This window comes from Squalius cephalus, assembly GCF_949319135.1.
Source record: "Squalius cephalus genome assembly, chromosome: 10".
Lineage (NCBI taxonomy): Eukaryota > Metazoa > Chordata > Actinopteri > Cypriniformes > Leuciscidae > Squalius > Squalius cephalus.
This window is the reverse complement of record NC_137131.1, coordinates 14,171,721-14,192,076: the sequence shown is the minus strand read 5'-3', so window position 1 is coordinate 14,192,076 and position 20,356 is coordinate 14,171,721. Positions and strand designations below refer to the sequence as shown.

General features: G+C 36.7%; 1 protein-coding gene across 6 annotated transcripts in view; it reads right to left on the bottom strand.

Annotated features, from left to right (window-relative positions):
• The window catches only part of mast2 (microtubule associated serine/threonine kinase 2), a 135,194-nt gene that overhangs the window by 66,484 nt on the left and 48,354 nt on the right, over positions 1–20,356 (bottom strand). For 2 of the 6 annotated variants that reach the window (XM_079882827.1, XM_079882829.1), the window contains exon 1: positions 7,450–9,167. The exons of the other annotated variants lie outside the window; for them this stretch is intronic. In XM_079882827.1, the coding sequence (XP_079738953.1) occupies positions 7,450–7,488 (39 nt within the window). In that variant the 5' untranslated portion in view covers positions 7,489–9,167. Of the gene's footprint in view, positions 1–7,449; positions 9,168–20,356 lie in introns of those variants that run through there. 6 annotated transcript variants of the gene reach the window in all.

The following is a 20,356-nucleotide window of genomic DNA, read 5'->3' as shown; positions in this document are numbered from 1 at the left end:
ATCTGGATTCACTAACTAAATATCTGTGGCAGGCTTTTAATAAAGGCAAGGTTTTTTTTTTTACAACCTCTCATTTAACTCTAAAGTCAAAATTAAATAAAAATGTACACTATTTACTTTCTTAACACATGTCCCTGGTCATTAATGATTCATTAGTGCATGTCATTCCAAATGAAAATAAATGTTTGCGTACGTAATCTTTCATAAAAATGCAATGACTCGCTCTGGCTCTGAAATGACCTTCCTTTTTAGATGACGTCATCTAGGTTGTGCAGATATAGAAAATTATGTTAATCAATAGCCATATAGATAACGCATTTTGAGGCTAGTATTGTAGGTGATGCAAAACATAAAAGTTATGGCAATGACAGTAAATCATTTATTCAACAAATCTTCCTCAATTGACTGTAACCTTGATCAGAATCCATTTTGATATGGACCACCCACTTTTCACAATTCAATCAATTCCTGATGAACAAAATCAAGCCATTGAATATCTTGTTACACTGTAAAATGTCACGTTACATAAATAAAATTTGCTAATGTTAAATATTTTACACTGTTTGTGATTTGCGATAATGATAGTAACCCATTTGTCATTGATTGAATGTATTTTAGTGCTATCTTAATGTTTTATCTCTAAGACAAGGGGGACAAAACAGATTAAGCCTGAATTCATTACTGCTAAGTAATACTGTCTGCCGTGAAGCCACCAATCCAAGTCTGGGTTTGTGTGTATGCATGTTTCAATCTCTGGCAGCTGAGTCCACTCTCTTTCTGGCACTTTCCCCTTCACCCACCTCCTCCTCCCTCCTCTATTCAGTCTAAAACGATGAGCTCATGCTCTCATGTTGGTCTCAAAGTGAGCTTATTGCTGTGCCCGTAATGCATGTATCCCAAGTCTTTGACCGGGGGGCCGGCAGCATTGCCCATACCCCAATTAGGAGCATGGTGAAATGGATATTTTAGACATCATTGTCTGAAATCACAGCCATAGAGCTTTAAAGTCCAGATTTGTTAAGCAGTCTCAACCATCTTGTAATACAACAAGGCTTTACTGTGCTGACAGAGCAGCCAAAAGTATACAGCACAACAAATGGATGGGAAGTAAATGGAATATGATTGCAAAAAAATAAATAAGTTGATGATCTCTCAATTAGTCTTATTATATTTATTCTTTGCCTTCTTTATTTGTTACATCAATATCCTGTATTTTCCTACCTTCTGCCTTCCTTCAAACACAGGCCACATTTGTCTTGGTTAGGAAAAATCAACCACAAAAAACTGCACAAACACAAACGCACTCTTTTGCCATTTTTTCCCCCGTACGCTGATAATCAGGTTATCATGAAACAGCCTGATCATATTACAAAAACATGCAAAACAAGTTTTAGTGAAGAACTCATTTTCAGGGAAACAGGTACTAGGAAAATACAGTGAAAAGTGTTTAGAATGCACTGTACTGTTTTGAGGATAGACAAAACTAGGACACAGGCAATCTCTGCAGTCTGAACGACCTTAAAGAGTGAGCTTTCTTCAATCAAAGTATGGTGCACTAGAATAATATGACTTCCACAGTGCTGGTGTTCATTCGAGCATGTCTCATACAGGGCGAAAAGGGGCTTAGGACAACGTCTACAATGGGAAACACTGTGCATCCATTTTAAACAGATATTCTTAGTGTATACTAAGTGACTGAAACCAACAGGATTTTATCCTTAATTATGATATCAACCTATTCTTTGGGGTAATTCAGTATTAAAAGAGGAATATTAATGGTAATGTAAATCTCTGGGGAAACTAGACTAATGCCCATTCTAATACATTGCTGAGTCATCAGAAACTATCCCTTTAGCTTCTTGGTAAGCGGCTGTTCTGGTCAGAGTGCGGTCATGAGTTATTTAGCGGCTCAATAGCCATGACTGTTGTTTTTACCGTGTGAAAATACAGTGCTGCGTCAGTATTCACAAAGTGTCAGTAATGCCTCCAGCCAGGATCTGACAGAGACAATAAGAAACAGAAATGACGAGATTGTGTTTTTGAAATTAATTTTGTGATGAATTTTCTAAGCTGAAGGTTTGAAGAGCACATTTATAAAAGAAAGCAGCAATCATTGGGGTCCAAGCATATTAGAAAAGTGAAAAACAATGACCACAATTGCCAAATTTCAATGAATAGATAATGTGAATGATTTGATCCAGTGAGTTTCAACAGATTGCACAAATGACCTCAGAGTCTGTTGCATTACTCTAGTGTGAAGATCATTCATAGAAATGAAATACTGTATATCACATCAAGCAGACAAAAGGGAAGGACCTATTTGTCTTAATTCTATTGTTCTTTTTTTGTTTTGTTTTTCAAGTTTTATACTAAATATGGCTGTAAATGGAGAAGTTCAAAATATTGAAAAATTTAACATATTGGAATATACTGCCAAAAAGGTACTTTTTAGATGGCCCTAAAAAACTCCTCTCACAAAACATGATTTTTTTCTAATGAATAAGCACTGCTTACAAACCCTAAATGTTTCTTACCTGCCTAGCTAGAGATGCAGCCTGTATCGATTCCTTGAGAATGCACAGTCTGACTCCGTACCAGCTAACTGACCGCCTGCAGGCTAATGGCTTTCTGTTCTCATCACTGTCCATTGGTAGCATCCTAGAGCAGGCCATGGCCATAAGTGACCAGCATACTCTCCAAACACCAGCCCTTCACCATTCCCTTTAGAACAATTGTGCCTGATTAAGACACCTTGAAACCTTTTTGACCACTTTAATTCTGCTAAAGTAAAAGCAGATTACTTGATACGCCGCTGTTTTTGCTTACACAGCCCCAATACGATAATTCCTTGCTGAATTAGAACCACTTCCTTCAATATTGGTAGTCTGCCAGTATACAGATTAAAAACACAAAAAAAAGTGTAAAAGTGGGAACCTAGGGGGGCTGAGAATTTTTGTTGTTGTTTTGTTTATTATATTTCACTGGTATTGATTTTAGTACTGACATTTTTTGAACAACAACTCTAGAGATTTTTTTTTTTTTTACATAAAAATAAGTTGATTCAGTTTGAAGAAATGAGGGACAACTATTTATCAGTGCCAGCAGTTCGAAAATGAATAAGCATATAAAAGTGGGTCATTGCGTCAGGCCATTGTGGTTGATAAAAAGCAATAGGAGTCAAAATGTGCCAGTAAAACCTGAACTACCACCTAAAGAGCTCATTCCCCCAAAGCTGCACCATCTCCATCACCTCCTCCCTTTCTTTTCCGATTCAATACAGCCCACAGGTACAATTTTCAGATGTCTGAAATCCTCGCCTACAAACGCGCCAGGGCATAAGAACAATTTAACACTCTAACCTGTCAGGAAATAGTAGAAACATAAAGATAAAGAGCCCAGCGGCACATCTACGCTCCACACCTCCAGAGCTCATCTGCACCTGAAGACCAAAAGCCCTGACACCATCACCTCTATCTCTAGCTCATCAACACAAACAAAAGAGCTAGTGAACAGAGACCTGCATTCTTAGTGCTAATACCTTGACAAAGGGTACAGTTCACCGATTAACTGCCTGAAACGGCAAGGTTCAAATTAGGTAATATCTTCACAACACAGATAAAGTCACACAAGAGCATGTATGTAACACGCAAAAGTGAATTCCTGTGGATACATTCACCTGAGAAATCATGAGGAAAAATCAAGCCTGCAACAGCAACACAGATAAGAGTGAGGAGAAAAACACAGCATAATCAGATTTATTATTCTAGATAGGTTATTTATTTCATTTTCACTTCAAATGAACTTCTACTTCTAAGCTGGATGGATATATTCATTCTAAAGGTGAATTTCCAAAGAAGGAATAAAAGGGAGCACAAAACCTGGCATTATGTAACAGGACAATCTCTACTTAACCTTTAAAAATGACTGAAATACTAAGCTGTCATATTTTTAAAGTCTGAAGTGTTTAAATAGGCTATATTATATGGTTTCATTTATTTACAGTCAAACCAAAAAGACACCAGATATAATTTTTGATATTTTTTTACAAGTGGGTGCAGGACACTATAGTTCATTTATGTAAGTGAGGATAGCAAAATAAAGTAAACTGTGACATATTATACCCCAAAAATTCTTCATACAGTCATACAGACTGTAATTTTTTATCAAAATTTGGGACCAAAATTTATTCAGACACTTTGACATTCAGACACTTTGACCTGACCATGTTTTGCTTTTATTTTTTAATTGCTAATGCGACCTTTTTACACCACAGACTGAACAAAATTAAGCTAATTGTGTACTTAAATTTAACAGCTGACAGCTATTCAATCTAATTCATTTGTGAGAGTCTAACAGAAGGATGGACAAAACCAGTGAAATATCAACTAATTTGATAGCTCAGAGTTCTTGTCATATTTTATTACCATTTTCTAAACTATAGCGAATAAACTGTGATAATATGATAAGGTGTCTGAATAAATTTTGGTTTGACTGTATGTGTAGATCAATTTATAATGCTAGACAATGTTTCTTGCATCAAAAAAAAAATCATAATTTAGTTTTACATGACCATTTAAGCCATTGACCAACAACCTTTTTATTAAACCTTCTTTACATTGTGAATGTCAAAACAATAGATAGATATAATCACAATGGTAGGGCCGATACCATTTATTTCAATAATAAATTGGGTAAATTTAAACTTATTTAAATAAATATACACTTTTACAAAACAGAGTTTATATAAACTAGGGCTCACAAATAATACATTGCAATACACGTCGATTAAATACATTGTGAACAGAGATCTAGTTAGAAATAAACATCAGCCAATGCAATACAATACTTATCTACGATGAATTGTTTGAGCACTAAAATGCTAATAATCACACACATGTGACTCCATATCCCAATTTGCTACATTGTTTGACAAATATGAACAGCCTATATACAGTATAAGCTACACTGTCAGAAAAAGTTTATTTTTATTCATTAACAATTTGATAATGTGTTTCACGTCATGCCTAAGTGCCTAATGAACAATTTATCACTATTTATAAATCTGTGACCAAAGAGTGTTTGATTGTCAGGGGCATGTGGATGACCACTGACATTGAGGGAAAAAACATTAACAGGTCTGGGCCTCAGGAGACCACTTAGAAGCATTACGGAGAATCTCATCCCATAAACACTGCCAAATGCGGCTTTCCAGGGCATTGAGTCTCGCACTGGCCAGCCATACTGGGCTCGGTCCCCATGTGACTAACTGCCCAGACCACTTTAGAGCATTAAGGGAATGCATGGCTTAAAGCCATAATGACCTATTCATCAGCAATCAGTCAATAGGTTCGTAAAAAATATGGATTTCAAGGAGCCCCAGAGAAAAATGTGCATACATTACTGTTCAAAAGTTTGGGGTGAGAAAATGTTTTGACAGTAAAGACTGTTTTAGACAGTAAAGACTGTTTTAGACAGTAAAGACAGTAAAGGCTTTTAAAAAAGACTGTTACGAAAAAAATCTATTACAAATAAATGCTGTTCTTTTGAACTTTGGATTTAAAGTAGCCTATACTGAAACAAAAATGTATCATGGTTTCCACAAAAAAATATTAGGCAGCACAACTGTCTTTAACATCAATAATAATAATAAATGTTTCTTGAGCACCAAATTAGCATATTATAATAATTTCTGAAGAATCGTGTGACACTGAAGACTGGAGAAATGGCTGCTGAAAACTCAGATTTGCCATCACAGAAATAAATTACATTCTTAAATATATTAAAATAGAAAACGGCTATTTTAAATTATAATAACATTTTACAATATTACAATTTTTACTGTGATTTTTAAACAAATAAACGCAGCCTTGGTGAGGATAAGACTTATTTTAAAAACATATTAAAAAAAAAACCTTACTAACCACTTTTGAATGGTATTATTTGTGTTTCGAGTGGTGTTGTTCAGATTCTGCTGACGCACTCAGAGTGATTGTAGAAACAGGATATGAAGTTAAATGAGATGTTACAGTAGATAGCGGAATAAGCCCGCTGCTTCATCTCACTGTCCGGCTCTGGCAGACAGAAAGCCCTACGGTGGATTTATCGAGACAAACCCTCCCCACTGCACAGCTGAGTGAACAGACACAACACAGAGTTCAGCTCAACCACATCCAGCCTCACAGCCAACGGGCAAAAACACAGACACCCTAGCACAAAAGACAGCACTGAGCGCAAGAACTGCAAAGTGCCTTAAAACCTCCGCTATTACCCAGAATGGAAGCAAACTGTGCCTGTGCTGAACTTCAAAAGCAAAATGCTTTTCCAGTGAATGACACTTCAGTGCAATCCTGCACCCTTCATTTCACAAGTGTCTTTTAAATATTATACAAATTACAGCCGGACATTGTCATTTCTCTTTTCATCTTGTTTACTAACGTCTTATCTTGCCCACTGAAAACCCCAGCAGACAAGGAGTTATATTATACAACCAAATATTTTCTCAAATAGCAGTCCGAATCCTGCACTGCATTGTGTAGCTAACACTGTGTTTAAATTAGAGTTGATACTAAATATATGTATATGAGATATGAAAAACACTTATGCATCTCTTGACATGTACTTAGCATCAAGAGGCTATGTTCTCAAATTTAGCAGAGCAGTCGTCATCTACTTGGGTTAAGTAGCAGATGGACTTACTGAATGCAGTTACACAAGATACTCTTGGACTGTTACAATATTACAGAAAAAACAAGACTGGAGGGTGTAAAAGAGGTGGGTGTGCAAAAAGCCAGGAATATTTGTTGATGTGTGTGATTACACTCCCAGTTTAGCATCTGTGTCAGATGATTAAGTGTTGATGTGTGTCTATATATATATATATATATATATATATATATATATATATATATATATATATATATATATATATATAGACACACAAACACAAGCGTGTTTTTATTGGTTCACATTCTAGCTCAGTCTAATTCAATCGTTGTTCAGCTGTCCAAAAAAAAGTTTGTACCCATATAAAACACTGAGTCATGATGATGACTATTGACAGTTCCTGTAATTCAAATATGAAAGGAGACAGGAAAGATAGTAAGCAAATTATTTGAAGAATAAGGGACAGAAAAGCAGATACGAGAAGGAAAATGCTGAATTTAGCCATGAATTAATTTGAAATCCCTCCCTGAGCACAGTAATCTGTTATCACCGAGACACATTCGAAAGGTACACACTGCTTAACAAAACTGGATAATTTGATCCCAAGGCAGAGTTTTCTTGCTTTCTGCAGTGCTTAAAATTTTTGAATGTGCTGACACATCACAGCAACAGTGAAAAATAAGAAAGGAAGCAAACCGACTAGTCGCATATTTGAAACTGGAGTAAACTGGAGACAAAACTTTCAAATTATTTTTAAATAATGTTAGAAGTATCATTAATCCTTACCTGAAGGCCTCTCCGCCTTAATATACTGGAATCATCCATTTTACTGTCTTGTATCTGGATCTTGACTTTAGTGAAGTTGTCTCACTTTCCTAATCAAGGATAAAGTCCTCTACCCAAGAATTATCAGAAGTCCATGAGGCACAAATGATCTGACAGAGACCAGGCTTTGGATACTAGTGGTGAAAATTTGCACTTTGTTGATGTCATGCTCCTCCACAGCAAAAACAGATGCGATCATCCTAAGATTAGCAAATGACAATTGAACAACTTTTCCCACTTGCTACAAGTCTTGTTTGTAATTTTTCTCACCGAATAGCATCTGACATTCATGAAAATAACAATGTGCTCTATTTGACAGTACAGATTTTCAACAGGTATTCCAAAAATGGAAAAATTTGAAGAATATGATTCAACATGAGGACACTGAAAGAGTCAATTGAGAGTAGGAGAGCATTTCAGCACATGGCTAAGAGTCTTTTTCTCTGTTCACTGTTTGCTTCTGGCAGTTCAGAGAAAGGAGTGCTTTGAGAACAGTGTGTTTTGTACCTCTCTGTATCTTCACTTCCTCAGAGTGAGGAATGGCTGGAAAATAAGCGTCTCCCTGAAACTCTTCCTTCATTCATCCATTCAGAGACCTCCACTATCATCCAAAAATCTTTTCATCCCAGGTTAAAGGAAACACAACAGATTTATTTTCCTGTACCTCTCCTTCACCTTACTCTGACACTCTCAGTCTCCAGAGAATCCCAGATATCTTCATTTCTATGGAAACTACAGCCTCTGCATAACCGGTGAACAGTTAATGATAAAAATGGCACCTCGAGGGATGAAAATAGAAAAATATTCAGGCCAGCGCAATCCTCCAGAGATGCAGAATCAGTTTAAGGGGCAACAGACTCCATTAAATCAACCAAGTTAAGTTCAACCCCCAGTGCATCCATTCACCAAGTAGGTTAATTCAAGTCATCAAGTTAGTTGTTTATCACTTGCTTCTGCCCAAGAGTGGCTAAAAGTGGAAGGGCGGAAGCAAGCAGAGAATATTTTCAGCCTACACTCTTGAGATAATCTGGAAACAGTCAGTAGCAGCAGCAGGAGGAACGCAGGCACTGCCTGCCCACTGACAGCACAAGGCAAACAACAACTCCAGTCAGAGCCGCATGGCTGAATTCCATTCCCCTCTGCCGAGAGGCCTCGGTCTCTCATTCGCCAGGAAGGCAGGCGGACGACAAAAGCCGTGCTGGCAGAGCTGTCTTTCAGTGGCAGGTGCAAACAGACGCTGCACTCACGCTGATTGCTTGTCTGCTTTTTCTTCGCATATCTTCCCGGCTTTATTCAGCTTCCTCAGCTCAGCCTGATGAACTGGACTAGAGCCAAGATTGGTCTCCTGAAAACCACTGAGACCGAGGACAAGATAAAAATTCCATGCAGAAGGAGTGTCAGTCAGAATTTCCTCATCTTCTCCCCTGTCAGAGCGCTTGAAGCGGTCCGCTGTTTGTGAATGGGCTGCCTGCCGGAGGGGCTGCAACGGTAGAGTCACAATCCAGTCACATTCAGTCTTGTCATTTAAATCTTCCGTTTGTACAGTCTTCTATCAGTGCACATGCAGGTGGTTAAAGGAATTAAATAGCTGTATTTCTTTGCTTGTGCTGTACATTAAAGCCTTCTATATCTTCCGTTTCTCTTTCTCTGTTCCTTGTAAGCTGTCCTCCTCCTCTTCCCAGCGCCTCACTGCTGAATGCTGCTTTATCTGTCCTATCAGCCAGCAACACATCCAGTCAGCCAATCAGACGCACACAGGCTCAGAGCTATTTGCATAATATGAATGGGGGAGCCAAAAAGCTCCACCCCTTCACTCCCTTCTCTGCCATTCTGCTCACAACACTCTGCTTTACCCCAAAACACAAAAATACACATGCACAAAAATGATATTTCTCTCCTTTTACTATTCTACCAACAAGCACAAAATGATCTATTCTTTGTGCCTCTCCTTCCTGTTCAAATAGGGCGTCTATGAAGAAAAATAAGTGAGGCTAATATCAGTATATTCGGTAATGACAGTCTAATGAGATTGTGCAGGGCTTTCCTTCAGTACAGTGATACATTAGCAGCGGCTGTGTTCATCTCAAGGGACTGCAGGAACAAAAGCAAGAGGGATTATCATCCATAGGCAGAACATTGCCATTGCCAACACCATACATATATATTAATCACCCACCTCTCCTCTCTCTCCTTGACGTCATAGAAGCATAACAGGCAAGATAAGCAACGTGAGCATAGCAGAAAATGTATGTGTAGTGGAGAGAAAGAGAGAGAGTGAAAGAGAGAGAATTGGAAAGAGAAGCTCTGTCCTCCTACGCACACAGTGAAGAGCGGACAGAGAGTCATTATATGATCAGGTGAGTGCCAGAGGAAAAGCAAATTATGTGTTTGGGTATTCTGCGTGCGCATGTCTTTGTAGTAAGATCACCCACAAAACCATAGTAACTAAGTGTGCAGGCACTATAAGAATACAATTAATAATCTGAACTCTTCATTCACAAGTAGATTTACAAAAAAAAAAAAAAAAAAGTAATTATTACTAGCTTTGTAATTTGTTATGATTAATTCTGTAATTACTAGGACTGTCAATTTACTATGATTAATTCCAAACAAAAAAATAAAATAAAACTATTAAATCATTTACTCTTGGTCCCTGACCTACACACAGACTTAAATGACTTTAAAAAAAGACAGAGGGCAGCAACAGCTACTGAAGCTGTGGAGTTATTTTCCACAGCAACATAGCTGCTTTTTGACATTTTCAGCCATTTATGATTGATTACTAATATTATTTTGTTGTTCTTTTTTAAACTCAAAATTTAATAAAACACATGCAAAATGTCATGTGATTCACTTTTCTTTCTTTTTTTAACTATGTTTTCACAGGACTTGTCTATGTCTATACATGGATGTAAACACAGATGGTGATGGCCCTGAATCTATGAGAGGAGAAAGAAAGAATGGTGATTAAGTCAATGACTGACTGTCCATTAAAAAAACAATTCTATATCTCTAGAAGAACTATTCCCATTTTTATATCTCCAGTCACTATCCAGTCCAGTTCACTATACACTCCAGAAACCTGTTTGCAGAATTGCTTTAAATAAACGGTCCAGCTAAATAAGCAAGATAAAGCAGTCAATGTGACCTCATTGCACCCTTTACACGCACTTGTATATACAGAGTCTGATTTATCACATTTAAGTTCAAGGGTTAAAGGTCAAGTCATGGACTAGAAAGGTAGCCCACTGCCACAAGTCTTATCAATGAACTGTTCTCTGAAAAGAGGGCACTATCTCATGTTAAGTTACTCAGTAACTGAAATTTTGCCAGTTAGCCAAAGGTGTGAGAATGAGGCATCTGCTGGAGGCAGCCTACATTATTAACATCTTCAGGAAAATCTGAAGGGCAGTGTGAAACACTGGGTCAAGTATTTTTAGCCAATGTTAGCATAGCACAAGTTGATTTATGCATCTAAATCCAGATAGAGTTAAGTCAATCCATACAGGTCTGTAAACATTTTATGGAGCTCCTTAACAAGCCACTTAACTACAAATGACAGATTTATAATAACACATATGTTCTAAATGTGATGATGTTGAAGTCAGAAAATAGGGGGGACTGAATCTAAATGCAGACAAACTAATTTTAACAAAGATAAACCCTAAACAACCAAAACTGAGAACTAAAACCTAACAAAGAACAATGAAACACAAGGGCTATTGCTGTATTCACGCCATTTTGTAATTACGAGATGACAACATATGACTTTCTGCTCTGAGCCGTTCACATCCTCAGACTCGGAATTATGCCTATCTACGGCAACACTATCAACGCCAAAATGAATCTGCAACATTTCGGTGGTAGAGCGGTCACGTGGTACAAGTCGGAGCTCTCCGAAAATTCTGAGTTTACAAGTTGTAATTATGAGTTCTACAAGGACGTAAATGCTGTACAAGTCGAAATCTCACAATTTCACAATTGCAAAACTTGAGGATGATCAAGGAATTAATCAATATAAGGACTGCTTATAAGCAGATAGGTTTCCATCCAGGTATTTTTATGCAAAGTTTGGAATTGGGAGTGTGTCCCACAATTTGGAATCAAAGACTCAACCCACATCTCACTTAGGTCACCGCTGAGACAGAAGAGTCGTTTTACCTTATTATTGTCGGGAAAGAAGGATTCAAATGAATTGTATGCTGTAAATATACATTACTAATGAACCTGTTTTATTGCAACATCCTGTGAGGCTTCAAGTAACTGTATTATATTACAAATGTGAGTCTGGCTCAGTTACACTCGATGACCTGCACCTGGGAGGCACTTCATGGCATGAAAAGCTGACGCATGACAAATATTCAGACTGTTCATGTAATAAGATAGTCCTGACCTAGCACACACTCCACGACACTGCTCCTGTTTCAAATCTGAAGCTACAGGAATGTTTAAAAAAAAAGCATACTACCATAAGGGCCTGTGGTAACTGAGAATGATAACGATATTATCATGCACACAAAGAGATAATAGCATTATGTTTATTATATATAAAGGTGAGAAGGAATTAGGCTGTCAATGTGTTTATTGTTGATCAGCTGGGAATTTTTATTTTTTTATTTTTTTTATCTCAAATTGACTCCAACAATATCTATCCTCCTTTGAGAGGACTTCACTACTCTCTTAGAGTACCAATTATTTACTAGTTCAGTTACTCTTTTCCACAATTAATGTGTATGGCCCAAATTTACCACATTAATCCGAAAATAACTTCTGAAGGCATGGGGTCTGGGTAGTTAAACCTCTTCATGATCACTGTGAGAACTGCTTCCCTAAATTAGTAGATTGGGATAAAACTAGACTGGGATTAAAAAGGTATAAAACCATAATTATTTCACACTGAACTGACATACTGATTTCTATGGAAACATTAAGTCGTGGATCAACTCTACATACTGTACAATAATACAAAATCATTTTTATGTATACAGTATTGAATATATGGAACAGTATTTATATATACATACACAAACACAGATGTATTAATAAACTATATTTAGTTGTAGCAGTTCACACTTTAAATTACATGTGAACAAGTCAGCGTGTTTGTGGACTACAGTTCTTATTGAGCTGAGAAGTGATGTTCCTGCGCCATTCGTTGGGCACGTAATGAGGGAGTCGGGAAGTGCTAAAAGCAAACTTGACAGCAGAAATGGATGCCATTAATCTAGTGCGCCATTACAAATATGTGATATATACCACAAACAAAAACATTTAGACCTACCCGGGGGAAAGTGGAAACCAAAAATTAATTTAATTCAACATCTAGCTACAGGACAACATTTCTATAAAAGCAAATCTTATTCTGGAACCCTCAAGGTTATAATGTGAGTGCCTATTGAGAACTAAACCATATGATGCAAACACACATTAGCATTTAAGAAAGTAAGACAGTTGTAAAATAATAATTTAAAGACATATAACATGGCAAATCTGCCTCATTTATAAGCAAAAAGGTAAATGTGAACTTGAGCTGTAGGTAAAATGCACAACATAATTTTTTAACTCTACAGACCATATGTAGTCCCGCCCCTTTTCAGCGCTGCGCTCGTTGTCTTTTGTCTTCCAGTCTGTATTTTCACAGCGATCTTGCCTATTTATGAATGAACGGCTCGTTTTAAAATCTTCCCGGTCTACAGACATTTGTTAAGACATCTGCTTTAAACATTAAAATCCTCATGATAACTTTTGTTAACCTTACATTAAGTAAATCCACTTCAAAAGCTAATTAGCCTACTCCTGGACAGCAATGCCATAGAAATATACATAGCGACCGCAAAAATGGAAGTTCAAAGACAATATTCTAAAGTTGGCTGCACCCTTGTTTCTCTGGCGCATAAGGTCTATACAACCAGTGCACTGACTTGCACATTTTGAATTCCCAGCCCACTGACTGTCAAAGATGTTCAAACAAAACCAGACGTCATCTGATGCCACTAAGCGGTCTCATAGTGATGAGGGACTTGTTGAGGGCAGGTTCAGACTGCAGTAGAGGGTGTTATCAAGGGCTCAAGTATCTGTGGAGAGCAGGCACAGGCTGCTTCCAAGAAACGGCATCGTCAGGGGCACTAAATATTGAGTGCTGAGCAAGCTTAAGGCCAAAAAAAAAAACCCCACATAAGCCATCTTTTTAACTTGGTCTTAGTTTTGGGAGTCGTGGGTGAGTGTGTGTGCTGATTCTGCTGAACATGACTGTTTATGAAGAACTGGTGGACTATCTGGGAAATCATATTCTACATTAAGTCCTAAAATTACTGAAATAACCAAAACATGTCCTGTAAAACTACTTTAAAAACTCATGGATTAACTGCAACAGGGGGTGGGGGGTGCTTAATCCAAAGACGATGCGTGATGCAGAATGAATAATCAAGAATTACTCTAATAAACACAGACGATAACACAACTACCATACTTTAACCTCAGACAATGAACAAAAGGAACAGAGGGCTTAAATACAGAGGGGAAAAAAATTTACGGAACATGGAACAGGTGAGAACTAATTAGAAATCATGACAACTAATGAATGAACAAGAACACAGGCAAAACAGGATTCATTAAAAAAAAAATCATTAAAAACAAAGATATTTTCCTCAGTAATTATTTGTCCTGAAAACTTTTTATTATTATTATTATTATTTAGACATTTACATTAACTTGTATTACTTAATCTTCTCAATCTGACAATCATGTGCACATGCTCTCTCTGCACTGCAATGAAAGTGCTGATGATCTGACGACACCAACAAACATGTACATTGGAGTTTAGCGATGTTCATTGTGAAATTCTGCTCAAATTAAGGTGTCATACAGCCAGTCTATGTTTCTTCACGAGGCTGGCTGTGACTCTGTGACGAACTGTAATAAATCGAAACATGATTCTAGACCATATTGTTTGCGATCCTAGTTGGTGAATAAAATGTGGTGTGTGCAACCTCCATGCTACTATACAAAGTAAAAATTAAACATAATTTTGAATTCTTAAATAGGAATTTTTACTTTTGCACATTTCGAATATCGTTCTTTGTGGTCTGTCTGTACGAATTTGCATTTGTGGAGCAATCTGAATCTATGGTTCGTCTCATTTGCATCTGAATTGCTTCTCATAAAATATCTAATGTGAAGACTAATTAAAAAGCACTCACCAAAATATTGCATTACCAGAAGTCACATTAATGGTAAGCAGTGTTCAATTTACTCTTATCAATACAATTGTAATAAATAAAGTTTTATTTTTAGTAATTTTCATTTGATAAAGCTATTATAGTTGATTAAATGAAGTCCATGTGCAATCTACAGGCCTATTAGGTTAAGTGTAGGTTGTTAGCGATATGTGAAATTGCCTTTGTTACATTACATTATATATATATATATATATATTATATATATATATATATATATATATATATATATATATATATATTATATATATATATATATATTATATATATATATATATATATATATATATATATATATATATATATATATATATATATATATATATATATATATTGAATATAAAACAGCAGGCGAAAAATCAGATTCAGTAAATTTTCAATTTTCTATACTACATAGAAAATTGAGAATTTTCTGAATTAGATTTTTCACCTACTGTTTTATAAATATTGCAAATTTGGACATAGTACTCACTTGACATACTGCTTTTGATAAATTAAGTTTTGATGAAAATATTGAAGACAGTAACTATATTTTATTAAGAAAATTTTATTTTCAAATAAATGCTTTTCTTTCCAACTTTATTTTATGAAAGGATCCAGAGAAAAAAAAATCCACAAAAATATAAAAATTCAACTGTTTTTAAACTGTTATTAAATTAAAAACACAATATTCCACACTTGACCTTTAATAACTTCCTTCCTTCATGTGCACAACTCAGGAATGTTATTGAGCAGGGCTTAAACAAACAAACAAACACTAGTTTCACAATGATGTAAGCATTTTGACAAACAGAGAACATCAAGATAAGAGCTCCTGTGATAAACTTTATCTCATCACCATTGAAAAGCTTGTCATTCAACTCAAAAGCAGTCAGTCAGCTTCCTCAGGCAAGCAGTAAAAAGTAAGGAAGAGGTTTAACAGCACCAATCTCAGCATCTCTCCTCAACATATGCACAGAAATGAACGTTTAGCCTACTTTTGCATGACTATTTACAAAGAACAATTCTGTTTCAACAAAACATTCTCATAATGTTTGTGAGATGAAGGCCTGGAGCAGGACACTCTCTTCTTAAAAAAACTATTAAGCTAGAAAAGTTGATTTAGAAACAAGCAAACAAACAGTGCTTTCTCTACCAAGAGAGTGGCCTATTTTTTCATACAAAACCCAGAAACAAGCCTTTTAGTACTTGAGGTTTCTTCGTCAATGGGTTTTTTAAACAGGTTTTTGGTTAAATATCTGAAAAAAGGACTGTGATTAACACAAGCTCAAGATATTTTCACGTTTTATTCTATGACATAAAATACATCAGTAATACCCCCTTGTGATTTTTGAAAGCTTTTATTGTCTTGAAAAAGGCAGTTGCTAACAAGTGGCTAAATGGGACTACAGACGCTATCGAGGACGTTGAACGTCATCATGCAGGACATGTAAACTCTTTTTACAGCCTCACTGTGTTTCTAATCACGCTCTTGCAAACTATTCTAACTCAAATATAAACTTATTTTTAAATAAAGACAAGAGTTGTCGGAAGCTTAATGGTGGTGACGCTGAAGTCATGCGGCCATAGTGTAGTTCGTTTATAGCCTATGTTTAGCTTTTTACTTCTGACGATTGTATTTAGACTTCAAAATTCATAGTTGTGTTCATTTGAGAAGATTATCATGATGAATAAGATTCATAAACTTGTGTTGGTCACAGAGCTTATTTTCAGCAATAATCTAAAAGCCAATGGAAAAATCCTATTGTGTTTGTTAAGGGAACTAACTTCCATGTTGTCCTACAAAAATAGCACTGCAACACTCTATAACCATACACTTCAGCTGCCTATTCATCTACATTAAAAATCAACCACATGCACATATTGTAACATCTGCTTCACACTGAGGTTAAAGCATAGTGAGTTGATCCGCAAAGTCTATATGCTCAGGGAGTGCATGTTGCAAGTTTTCAGTTACTTGCATCATATTTCCAATCTTGTACCTATTAAAAACAAAGATCGTTTTACTGCTCTCAAACCCGCACTGGGAGTTGTATCACAAGCTAAGCACTTTCTTCAAGGATGTTCTTGGGTTTGGTAAGCAGCCAGTCAGAACATCAATGCCAGACTTCATCCACCATAAGAAAGGCTCATCTATCAATGCTCACATATAAAGACAACTTATTCACCTACCGAATGCACGGGGCAGTGTGATGATATAGCAGTTGCAGTGTGTAAGTGAAAAATCGACTTTGCTGACTTGAGTGACTGATCCTTCCCAGCACTGCTGTCAAATAGACGTTAAGAGAAGATCAGGTCTAAGCAGTGCAAGCCACAGAAGAGGTGACAGTAATTACAAAAAAAAAAACAATATAATCCTATTCCTCAAGAACAATCGTTGCCATCTGCCCTAGTTTTAACTAAGGATGCATCAAGCACTTGATTAAAGCTTAAAGGGATACCTCACCCAAAAATTAAAATAATATTTTTTAAATGTACACATTTACACAACCTCATGTCGTTCTCTCTTCTGTGGAACACTAAAGGTGAAGAATGTTTGAAGAATGGAGGAAAGTTCTGTTTACCATTGACTTCCATTGTATGGACAACAAAAAACATTTTTCGAAATCCCTTCATTTATGTTCCACAGAAGAAAGTAAGTCAGACATACAGGCTTGAAACAACATGAGGAAAAATCAGGACTGATATCGACCATTTCATTTGACAAGAAATTGGTCATTATAATCAGATGCAAGAATCCCATTTGGATACTTTATCCTAAACAACGTGTATGAGAATTTGAGTTCAGGCTAAAAGTTATAAAACGCAAAGAAAATCAGACTTGATCAGAATCAAGTGTTCTAGAATACTGCTTAACAAGCATCAATGATTGTAAGTTAACATCTTTATATATTCTTTTTACAAATAAATATAGCATTCAACTCAAGTAAACTCCACAGCTGAGCTCTCAGGTTAAGCAAAAGCACAAGAATGTGTACCCTCAGAGCTTAAAAAACAACTCTCAACTGGAGAGCTCAGTGTCTCGGGGTGCTAGCCAAAGAGAGGCCCGAAAACCTTGCTGGCAGGAAAATGCATCCACATTAAATTTGTAGCAGAGGTGAAAATGTAATAATTATTAATGGCTTAGAGCGTGAGTCAATAGCAGCCTGTAGGACACTGATAGATTGGCAGAGAACAGTTTATCTAATGCACACACACACACACACACATATGTATATATATATATATATATATATATATATATAAGCATTGGAGGTAATAAGATCTCAGAGGATGAATGGATCAATACAGCTCATATAACCACACTGGAAACTCTGTGATGGGTCAAGATCTCAGGGAAGGGAAGAAAGAGGGAGAATTCAATACATCTGATGTACAAATAATACTGAGTCTACAAAGGAATCAAGAGAGTATAGATTATTCTCTATGTATCAATTCTATACACAGACTGAAAATAAGGAAAATAATAAAATTCGAACCAGCCACCTCAACTGAACTCAAATAATCAATTCATCTGATTTCAGCACAAATTCCGGTAGGTAGGCATCTGAGACAATAAATGAAAAACACTTGTAACGAGGTTCGTTGTTATGGTTAGAAGGAGGCGGGAACCGGCGAACATTCAAATATTTTAATAAATAAATAAACCAATACAAAAACGAAAGTATAAGCCAGCAGCCCCTCGCGGATGACTGCAGGCCACACAAAACAGGAACAAAACATCACATAAAACTCAGGCCTGTCCTCTCTCGCTCTTCACTGTCGTCGCTCCTCCTTTATCCTTCCGCTCCTCCGTGAGAGATACGAGACCGGTGCGTCACGCAGGTGTCGCTCATCGGTAATCACGCCACCGGCCTCGTGCCGCTCTCTCACGGCCCTCGGCCTCATCCTGCTCGCCACAACACTCACATCAAGTTATTTGGCAATATTAATGAAAGTTTTACAGAAAAATGGCCCTGGGACAGAATCTGCTGAAAAACAACAAAAAAGGTCTGTCTGTGCATTTATGGGAAGTCGGTGGGGGTTCACGTTCACCATCATTGTGATAAATGAGATGCCTTTTAGCACAAGAACTATCTAAGCAATAGTGAATCACCAAGACAAAGTATGATGTCATTTTATAGGATGCTTAATAGCTCTCACTTAATTAAAACTCATCTATGTATAAATCACATCTATAGATAAATCACAGTGCAATCCAAACTTTCACATGTGCAACATTTATGTAGAAGCAGAGAGTCTGTGCTCATATTATATTAAGTTCTTGACCCAATAGTCAGACAACATAAAATTATATTCTAGAATATTAATAAATATTAATAGAAAATATTCTATTAGAGTCACAAAAACATAATCACAATTATTTCCTTAATATACTGCAGCCTTAGCGATGAGTCTCTTTCATCATCCCGCCTCATAGAAAATAGAGCAACACAACCAACACTCTTTAATAGATGCTTTTATTCCTTACTGCAACATTTTATTTCTGTTTTTCAATGTAGCACTTTTCCTACAGCTGAAAAGCCTAATAGGAAAATTATGTTTGTGCATAAGCATCCAGAGGGATGTAAATGAAAAAGTGGAGCTTGTTTGTCTCATTGTCTGTTTTTTTCGTGGTTAGACGTTGGGCTCATAAATGGTGTGAAATCTCCACTTTAAAAGTGTGAGACTCTACAGCGCTGGATGGTAGTTCATTTGACCAGACTTTCCAGGAGCCGACTCTACCATTGCACCAACCGCAGCTCTGCTTACATAAAACTAAATTAAACCAGCAGCGAGTAACATGGCAAAAACTGCCACGGCACTGTTTATTGTGCAGATTACAAGAAATCAAACAACTTGTCCCAATGGGGTGAGCTAATTTACACAGTCTTACAGTGACAATGAGGCACAGGGCTGGCTGCTGTATTGACAGACAGTCTGAAGCTACAAGCGGGTTAATTAAAAGGGAGACATCAGTTCCTCCCTGGCTGATCCAGACTTGACTCAATCAATCACTGTACAAACTCAATAACTGTTTTTTTCCAGCCCATCACATCCTGTTTGAGAGCATCTGATCAAATAGGAAAGGAGCTGGACACAGTCACCGTCTTTGGATCTAGGCTCCAAAAGCAATAATGAATAATGAATGAGGGTGTCTCAGCCGAAAGAAGAAAACCACAGGGTCAGCAGTATGTTTAGAAACCTGCTTTTGTCTTCAATAAGAATCAGAAAAGCATATTACATTATATATTATATTATATATAAACAACTACAGATCTTTCATTTTTCCCATTGCAAATTATGTTATCAGCATCATTTTATTATAATTGTTGAATTTCAAATTTGCTATAGTCCCAGAAACTGATATCCAATTCTTCTATTTGATGCAACCACCTAGAACTATGTAAATACATACAAGGTCAAGGATGGATGCGACCAGAAATGCAGGATTCAATCTGTTTAAATAAATAAATAAGTCTCAACCACCACATCTTGCAACTGATTGTAAGTGAGAGTGACACAAAGAGCAACAGAGAGAGGGAAAAAAAACTAAATGTGAATCAATTCACAAAGAGACAACATTCACAACAGCCCTGACAGTTTCCACGGCAACCTCACATGGCTTTTATCCATGGCTGTGTTGGCTGAAG